Consider the following 9,993-nt stretch of genomic DNA (forward strand, 5'->3'; position numbering starts at 1 on the left):
TCAACTGTTTTCCTGCATGAGGCCTCTGTAGCGTTTTCCAAATTTATGAGAGGAGAAACAGACAGCATATTCTAGGGTAAAACACAGACCAAGTAACCCTTACTAGCAAAGTAATCACTGGATCCACACTTGGAGAGAAGAAGTGGGGTGCGGTCTGCACAACAAACGGCACTGGGCACTGACAGTGGGCTATCTGAGTAGTTGTCCTTGGGCCTTCATTTTACATTCATGTGTATTCACCTTAATGACACAAAGCGAGATGACAAAAAGGAGTAAAAAGCCCAGTATGCCACCCACAAAGCTCTGTCATTTATATGCATTCTCTCCCCTTGTCATCAAGGCACATGGAGGCACAGAGAGTAACTTAAAGGCTTTCTTCTAGCATTCCTGGAAGAGCTTCCTCAAGCCATGTTTTCATATTCCTGTGTACTCCTCTTTTGTCACATGGCCTGTAATTTCTCCAGATACGGAATTCTACTCTTAGATGCATTTCTTATGTTAAATACATTAGTCATGCCTTGACAGGTTTTAATGAGATTGCTTTCCTATTCACATTAACTAAGAGAAAAAAAAATTTTTTTTAATGGTGAAAAGTGAAAGGTGGCGATAGTGGATGGATGAGGTGAAAAATGTGAAGTAGATATCATCTAGCATGCCATCATGATAACTAGGAGATGCTATAGATAGAAGGATCAGAAGCTGTCCCTGGATGTAGCAAGAGACATGCCAAGTACCAAAATCAATAGATTTATTGACTTATCAATAGATTTAATGATATATTCCATTGGTGCAAGAAGGGAGTGGCAACATGTCCTAAGTATTTTCTCTAGACTGGGTAGGTCTGGAGTGTGACAGTCTAAGGGCAGGCAGCCTGGGTGGTGATTCCTCATTGTAGGGGGTAGAGAGTGGAAGCAAGAAGGTTTCTAGAGAATAACTTGAGAGTAATGGGTACCTGGTTTATGAGGAAAAGAGAAGGAAAAAGGAAGGATACAGAAATGGAATTGGGAGTGTATCTCAGAATTTAAACTTTCCCCTGTACCTCTTCAACCCTGAAACCCTCCCCAAAGAGAAGATCTGTCCTGTAGGACTTTTCTTGTTCTCTGTGTTTTTTGCATGTAGCCAGGGTCAAGAGAAAGATCTGATTGTAGAATAGAGAATCTAGCAATGAATATTAAGTAAAACATGCAGATATGCTTTAGTGGGAATAGACAAGAAGAAAAAGGGTCATTTTTTAAACGTTTTAAGTAGACTTGGATTTAGGAAGTGCCTAGTTCTGGAAAATCTCTTTGTGCTTCACTTTGCTCTTTAAGTTTGTATTCATTTTCCATTGTTGCAGAACAAATTACCACAAATTTAGCAACTTAAAACAGCACACATTTATGATCTCACATTTATGTAGGTCAGAAGACCAGGCAAGCTTAGCTTGATTCTCTGCTTAGGGTCTCAAAAGGCCAAATTCAGGGATCTGCTGCGCTGGGAATTTATCTAGAGGATCTAGGGAAGAATTTGCTTCCAAACTCTTAGTAATTTTGGAACTGAGGTCTCTGCTTCCTTACTGACTGTGAGACAGGATTTGCTATCAGCTTCTAGAGGCCTCGACATTCTTTGTCACATGATCTTCTTCAACTCAGCAATGGCTCTTCCAATCCTTCTAGTACTTCAGATCTCTCTGACTTCTCCTTCTGCCAGTAGCCAGAGGAAACTCTTTGCTTTTAAGGCCTTACCTAATTAGATTCAGCTTTCCTAGACAGTACAAGATAACTCCCCATATTAAAGTCAACTGATTAGTTAACATTCATTAATCTACAAAGTCCCTTTTGCCTTGCCATATAATATATTATATTGGCAGGCATGATATCTCATAATCTTAACAGTTCTGGGAATTAGAATGGAAATCTTGGGGGAATATCTTTAGAATTCTGCCTGTCATGATTAGATGAGCACCAGAGGGTGAGTTTGTGTTCATTAAAATAAGTTCTGGGTCAGTGACACGTTTTTATCTGTGATCTACATAAATGCCTCCCCTCTGTTTCTGACCTTCAGAAATATTTCCCATGTAGCTAAACTAAGTGACCGGTGTCAAATTTGAAATATATTGACAAGTGTTGATGGACAAAAACATCTGGATTGTTGAGAATTCCCAACAGAGTTGTCTTGAAAAATCTGAATCTGCTGTTGTGTTCTTGATTTGTCCTATTTTTGATTTATTATTTTTGTTTACTTACTTTTAAAAAACATTTTTATCTAGGAGAGTTGAGAGATTTCATCTGTAGATGAAACATGTTCTCTTTCTTTTCTACTCACATTAAATTTCTCAGGGAAGTTAACAGCCCCTGGGGAAAAAAATATCACCTCATTTCTTTTTTTTCTGTTTAAACTTCCCCTTTTCTTGGGTTTGCTAGAAATATACTACAAGAAAGGCTAAAAATAACCTTGCCCACAGAGATTTGAAAGGAAATAATTCCGTTCCTTCACAAATAGCAGTTTGGGCCTGAGAATGCAAGGGAGCAATCCTTGTGCTGTTGAGAAAAACCTGATTTCCCTTCCTCAGACATCTCTTTCTGGGTGGAGAATATGGGTTTTGAAAGTAGATGCCCTTCTTTTATCTTTTTTTGACTTTCATGCTGGTGTTTCTCTATCATCTTCAATGTGGCTTCAGTACGGCCTCTTCAGGTCGGGGCATGAAAAGGAGATTGATTGATGTCTCTTGGCCATTTGAGCATCTGATGGCTCTTTTAAGCTGGCCAGGTCCTTTCAAGAAATACACTTGGATCTACATATTCTAGATATATAATACATAATTATAGAATGGTATTTTTTCATTCATTCATTCAGCAAACATTTAGTGAGTGCGGACCATATGCCAGGCACAGTTCTAGGTGCTGAGAATGGAGCAGTGAAACAAAACAGCAACTTTGATCCTGTGAAGCTTACATTTTAATGATGGGAGACAGATAAAGAATAAATTAATATAATAAAGGCAAGTATTATACAATGCCAGCCCTGGTGGTCTAGTGGTTAAGGTTTCACACTTTCACCACTGTAGCCCGGGTTCATTTCCTGGTCAGGGAAGCATACCACTTGTCTGTTGGTTGTCATCCTCTGGTAGCTGCGTGTTGCTGAGATGCTGAAGGCTATGCCACTGGGATTTCAAATACCAACGGTGTCACCCATGGTGGACAGTTTTCAGCAGAGCTTCCAGACTCAGACAGACTAGGAAGAAGGACCTGGCCACTCACTTCTGAAAAAATATGGCCATGAAAACCCTGTGAATAGCAGTGAGCGTTGTCTGATACAGCACCATATGGTGAGAGGATGGCACAAAAAGACCAGGCAGGGCTCCACTCTGCTGAGCACAGGGTTGCTGGGAGTCTGAATCGACTCCACGGCATTAACAGTAAATTATACAATGTATGTTACAGCAATAAGTGATATGGGGAAACGTGAAGTAGGACACAGGGCATTATAAAGTGTTATGGGTGGTGGCCGGAGTGTCTTATTTATTTATTGTGATCTGGGAATGCACGTCTAAGTGATGTTTAAGCAGATCCCTGAAGGAAGTGAGGAGTGAGCCACCCAGATACCTGTTCCAAGCAAAAGGAACAGACATGACAATGAGCCTGAGGCAGGAACACGGTTGTCGTGGAGGAAGAGCTGCAAGGAGGCCGGCAGTGCTCGCATGGGGAGGCATGGGGATGAGAGCAGGGCGCCGGCAGTGCTCGCATGGGGAGGCGTGGGGATGAGAGCAGGGCGCCGGCAGTGCTCGCATGGGGAGGCGTGGGGATGAGAGCAGGGCGCCGGCAGTGCTCGCATGGGGAGGCGTGGGGATGAGAGCAGGGCGCCGGCAGTGCTCGCATGGGGAGGCGTGGGGATGAGAGCAGGGCGCCGGCAGTGCTCGCATGGGGAGGCGTGGGGATGAGAACAGGAGGCCAGACCCTGTGGGACCTGGCTTCTTTTCTGAGTGAGAAGGGTGACACTGGCAAGCTTTGAGAAGAACCGTGACACGCGCTGTCAAATAAGCACTCTATCTTCTAAGTGGAAAGTAGATTATTTGAGGACAAGAAGGGAGGCAAGGAAAGTACTTAAGAAGCTATCACTACAATCCAGGGTGCTGGCCTGGACTGGGGTGGTGGCAGTAGAGGTATTGAGAAATGGTCAGTTCTGGGTATAGACTGAAGGTAGAGTTGACAGGCCCTCCTACTGGAGTCCTACTGGACTACACACAGATGGAAGAGAAAGAGATCAAAGACGACTTGGAGGTTTTTGGCCCAATCCACTGAAAGAACGGGGCTGCCATTTTCTCCAGTGGGGAAGACTGTAGAAGAAACAGGCTTGGCAAATGGAGAGGTCCGTTTGGGGCATATTCACTGCTGTGGAGATATCTAGTAAGCAGTTGAATATATGAGTCTGGAATATAGGGGAGAGGTCCATGTATAGGTACAAATGTGTAAATAGTCCTAATATAGTTGGTTTTAAAATCTGTGAGGCTGGACAAGATTGCTTGGGAAAGTGAGAAGCCCAAGGACTGAGCCCGAGAGAGTCCAGCACTGAGAAGTGGTCATGATGGGAAGGACTAGTGAAGGAGACTGAAATGACTCTATAAAACCATCAACAGGATTATGGAGGAAAATCTGAACAAGCGTGGCCATTGTATTTGGTCCACTTACCACACAGTAGCGGTCACATCTTCAATATTTCTTCCCCACAAAATGTTGTTTAGAAATTTTATTGGACAGTGTCCTGAACTCTGACAAGTCTCAAAACCTCTCTGGAACCCATTTAATTCTTTCAGCAGCTTTAGGAAGTAGATACAAATTAAGAGAACTAAGACTCAGAAGGGCTTGTACAAAGTTACAAAATAATACAAGGAGAGGAGCAGGGATTCCAACTCACTCTGAATAATGTGACCAAATGGCTCTTATTTATTGAGTGCTTAATATGTTCCGGGCACTGAGCAGGTATTATTTTAATTAGTTCTCACAACAACCCAACAGGGTATATACTAATATTACTCGGATGAGGAAACTGAGGCTCAGAGAAGTTAATTAACTAAGCCAAGGCTCACAGCTGCTAAGTATCAAAGCTGGGGTTAAATTCCGTATCTGCCTAAAAGAGGCCCTTCTGTCCTAACAGCTACAGCACGTGGTGATCTTACCATCAGAATCGTTCCTTTGCTCCCCGACTTGTATCCCCCACTTCCTGTGCCTCATCTCTTTCTAGAATGATATTGCTCCAGCTGCAAAGGCCACTCTGATGGTCACCCAGTGAAAACCACAGAACAGCCAACCCAAAATGGCCCCCAAAAAACCAACCCAGGTCTTATAGCATTTCCTACCTCAGGGGAGTATTTGAAAAGGTCCTGAACAGCAAGCTTAGCAGTCTGTCTACTGCTTTTGTACGTGTCTGATGTGTGTGTTTCCCTTCTCTTGGGCAAAGTCAGAGTTGCAGGAAGAAGGTGAGACATCGACATCAGCCTGTTATTTAAACCGTCAACAACAGGGACGGAGCTTGTTCCTGGCAATAAGAGAAAAAGATTTTATTCCTTAGTAAAAGTAGCAACCCATATGTACGGGTCTTGGGAAAATGAAAATAGAAAATTACAAGTTTGGGATTCAAGCTGAGGTTTCCCCATTCTCTAACAGTGTGGCCCTGGAGCCTTAACTACTTTGAGTTCTTTGTTTCTTTATCCGTAAAATGGGTTTAAAAATATCTGCCTTGATCTACTCCAAAGAGGTCAAATGAGAAATTGAATATGAAAGTGCTTTATAAACTGCAAAGTGCAGATGTCATGTGTTCTTGGTGCTGTTGTTTTTGTCTCATTGTGGAGTCACCCACGTACACTCTGGGGTGGTTCAGGACTCTATCAAAAACCAGACGGGAAATGAGAATAGTTGGAGATAGAAGGATGGGGACTCAGAGACAAAAAGATGAAGAAATGGAATCAGGGAGACAGAAGAGGAGAGGAAAGAAGAGAGGACAGGAGATAAGAGGAGCGGAGAGGAGAGGGGAGGAGAGGGGAAGAAAACCCACTTGATCTGAGCATCACTAAGAGCCTCAATTCCAGTGCTTCTACACGTCCTTGACTTTGGCCTCTGGTAACTTGCAGGGTTGTATTATGTTCTCTTTGTTGCTACCCTTGTTTTCAATACCTGTCAACAAAGTGTTTGATAAAGGCATTCACATGAAGTCAGGTAGTATTTAGAACTGATAGCTTAATGTGACAACTGTTATAGTTATAACTGTTTCAGGGAAGGGTAAAGATGTGAGTGTGTGTGTTTGTGTGTGTATATGCATGTGTTTATGTGTGTGTGTTTTCGAATCTCTACTTGTGGAGTTGCAGGCATCAGGTCATCAAGGTTGAGATTAGCAGAGGGAGTGAAGATAGTTCTAGAACCCCGAATTTGTTCCTGTTGATCAGCACTGATGTCTTCTTTATAACTGAATTTTTCTAAGGAATATGTCATGAGACCAATGCCAAGGATTCCTCTCTAAACATCCTTTACTTCTGTGAAAAAATCCATTAAATAAGGAAAGAGAAGGGCTGCTTTCTGTGGTCTCTTATGAAGTTGGGATCAAAATGATGCTTAAGTACACATCCTACAAAGATACCCAGTCTCTTGCCCTAAAACTACCACTGAAATCATGTTTGCTTTCTTGCTCCCTCTCTGTTTCCATATCAGAAAATATGCTCTTAACTCCTAGCAGCCCCTCCTTCTCTCTGACTTTTAATCTTGTTTAGATGGAAAGATAACCCAGCAATGCCTGCAGGGTTGACATATGAAGGAGTCTCCAAAGAGCCCCTGAAATACTCTGGAGGGAGCGCAGCTCAGAGCACAGTGCTTCATGCCTTTGATGAGTTCTTAGGCATTCGTCATAGCAAGGAAAGTGGTAAGTCAGACATTTTTCTTTTCCTTGTTTTTCCTTAATAAGGAGAAAGCACAGAGGTGTTTTTACCAATTGATAAAACCAAGTATAAATTAAAATGTCATGAAATTTGTACTTCTCCAAGTCTACCAGGAAACTGTGTGTCTGCCATATGTTATTGAGTCAAGTCAATTAATATCGGATCTCAGCAGGATATTCGGTTTCATTTCCAAATTTTAAAACATTGCTCTATTTCCAACTGGTCACTGTAATTTTGTTTGGCAGTAGCTCCTTTCTCTAAAATGAGGGAGAGATACAGTGTTGAAGGCAATGGCATTATGTTGATAATTCTGGGTGTAGCTGGTGATGAGTCTGAGCCCCTCCACTAAAGCCCTTCCGCATAAAAGTGGTGCAACCTCAGGCCAAGTCTATTTAGACCAGAAGAGGGGTCTACCATTCTAGAAGCTTGAAATTGCTCATTTCCTTACCTGCCAGCATCAAGTCAAATGTTCCACAGCTGCAAAAAGGCACTTCATAGTGCAGAGTTTTTGAGTAGGAAAAAAATGACTACAACTTGGTGTCATAGGGTCGTCTCATCCACAAAAGTCCCCATTCTCTAGAACTATGATAATCGTTCATGGATTTTTGATGTTGGTAGTTGACTTACCATGCATAATGTTAAATACAGAAAAGATTTTCTACAAATGATCTATCTATCTATATTTCCTATAAATATCTACTGATTTGATTCTTAAACAACTTGACTTCAAGAAGCTATTGCTGAACTTGTTGCTCATTCTTTATCTTTTTGCCCTTATAAACTTTATAACTTTCTTCTTCTTAGCACTCCCTCCAAAACAAAGCACTCAGGAAACAAAATTCAGCAGAGTATTAGCTAATCAGTTTAAAGGCTTATAAGCCTTACCTTTGTGGATATCCCTCATGGTAGCTAGCAAGATACTTTGTCCACATTTGATATGTGATATATATTTATACACTGACTGATAGATCTAGTTGCAGCTCAAATGAGGTGTGCTTGCTTCTTTTCCCCTTCCCATCTCCTATCAACTGTCAAGAATGTGCATTTGAGTATTTGGAGTTTACAAGCAAAAGAGCTAGCAAAGTAGCTTGGACTGTTAGGACAGTAGGTTGGACAGCAACAGTTTTTGCTGCATCGCTATCTGGAAACACAGGCAGGCTCTCTTATCTTTCCATGTGGAGCTATGACATTGTTCTGGATTGTTTCTTTCAGCTGATTTTCTACACAGCATGAGGGACTACATGCCTCCTTCCCATAAGGCCTTCATAGAAGAAATCCGCTCAGCTCCTCCCCTGAGGGACTCTGTCCTGTCCTCTGGAAATAGCCAACTTCTGACGGCCTATAACCAGTGTACGGAGGTGCTGGCAGAGCTGTGCAGCTATCACATCACCATAGTGGCCAAATACCTCATCACAGCTGCAGCCAAAGCGAAGAGCAGGACACCAAGCCATCTCCCGGGCCCCCCAGGCCTCAGAACAGAGGGGCACGGGTGGAACTTCAGTGCTGAGGTTCCTGAAGAGCGTCAGGGATAAAACGTTAGAGGCCATCCTCCACCAGCGTGGTTAAGAGACTGTGCTCTCCCCAGCAATGCAAAACCAGCAAACGCACTTTCCCTCACCCTCTGCCCCACTGGAGGGCAGGTGGGCCTGGAGAATGAGGGTCTGAGTTCTGTCTGGAATCGTCTGAAAGAGACCGCAGCCCTGTTCACGTTCATGCTCTGTAGAACACCATCTTCTCCTTTGTTGAGAGCTATTAGTCTTCACAGAGAATTTTCATGGCCAGAAACTTTCCTTTCCCTGCCTGATTGTTGGTTAATAGCAAAGAGCTTTGGGCACGCTCCCTTTCAGAACCCCACAGAGCAGCGAGTGTACCCCTATTCTCTTTACAAAGTGATAGAAAAGCACTCTAAGTTTCAAGAACCAAATAAAATTGCTTGTGGACAGATCACTTTGTTGATTTCTTGAAAAAACAACCTAAATATTCATGCATTCATTCATTCACTTAACTTATTAGGTTCCCACTAAGTACTGGTGTGGGGATTAGAACAGGGATTTCTGTGGCCCGGTCCAGCCCTCTTCTCCCTGCACGTGTTGAATTTGGTGGCAGGAGGTTGGAAATGCTCCAGGGGAGATGTGGAGGAAAGAGCAGGCTGACAATAAGACTGGGAAGTCACCAGTATGAAAATGAATAGTTAATGATTTGGAAACAGATGAGACTTTTCCACATGGTTTATAAATTTGTAAATTCTATTTTAATTTCCTTCTTTATTTTTAAAAGAATGATTCTTTCTCCTTACACTGGAAATCTGTATTTGTAAAATGAATTAATTGACCCTTTGGAAGTAAATGAGCAAAATAGAAATAAAGAGTAAATCCACATGTTTAATGTGCAAATAAATGTAACTCTTTATTGACTTAGTTTCTATCTCAAGGTCTCAATCCATCTGACAGTAGAAAGCTAGAAAACTTTAATCTTGCCAATTTAGGGTAAACTCCATTAATTTGGGGTTGCCTCCCACTGTGCACACACACGTGTACCTGGGATAGTATCTAAATTCCAGAGGGCTGATCTAGTATCTCAGCATCAGCAAGAGGCACCTGATCTTCGGGTGAGTTAGCATCTACTAAGCAGTCCCCCTCCCCAAATGGGTGCAGAGCAGCTGGAGCTTGTGGCATGTCTCATCCTGTCTAAGAGGCCTTCCAGATTGCTCAGCCCTCAAGGTCCTATCACACCCCTTGGAAAAGCGTTTGACTACTTCCCGAATTCCCCAGGAGCACTGCGGGACTGGCTCAGAGCATTTGCCCAGCACCACAGCAACCATGTCCACTCTCCAGAGCCACGGTGGAGGGGATTACTGGACTCTTGTCAATTCTCAGGGCCCTTGCTAAGAAGCCATGAACCAGTATATACCAACTTGGGGTCCCAGGAGGGCTCCTACTGCCCCACATCCTCTGGGGGCTTGGTCTGACGAAAAAAATGGAAGGTGGGACATGACAGGGCTGAGAGCTTCCAAGCAGGGTGGGCCAAGAGAAAACCCTGATCTGACAGCGTCCTCTCTGCCTCTCTTTAGGTCAGAGTCTCATAACTCA

General features: G+C 43.0%; 1 protein-coding gene across 1 annotated transcript in view; it reads left to right on the plus strand.

Moving 5' to 3' along the window:
- Positions 1 to 8,910, plus strand: part of IDO2 (indoleamine 2,3-dioxygenase 2) — a 55,241-nt gene extending 46,331 nt beyond the window's left edge. Inside the window, 3 exon segments of the mRNA XM_014795924.2 lie at positions 6,740 to 6,888; positions 8,117 to 8,369; positions 8,371 to 8,910. Coding sequence (XP_014651410.1) covers positions 6,740 to 6,888; positions 8,117 to 8,369; positions 8,371 to 8,470 — 502 coding nt within the window. The 3' untranslated portion in view covers positions 8,471 to 8,910.
- Positions 8,911 to 9,993: the final 1,083 nt, after the last annotated feature.

This window comes from Ceratotherium simum, chromosome 28 (assembly GCF_057802395.1).
Source record: "Ceratotherium simum simum isolate JZ-2026a chromosome 28, ASM5780239v1, whole genome shotgun sequence".
NCBI lineage: Eukaryota > Metazoa > Chordata > Mammalia > Perissodactyla > Rhinocerotidae > Ceratotherium > Ceratotherium simum.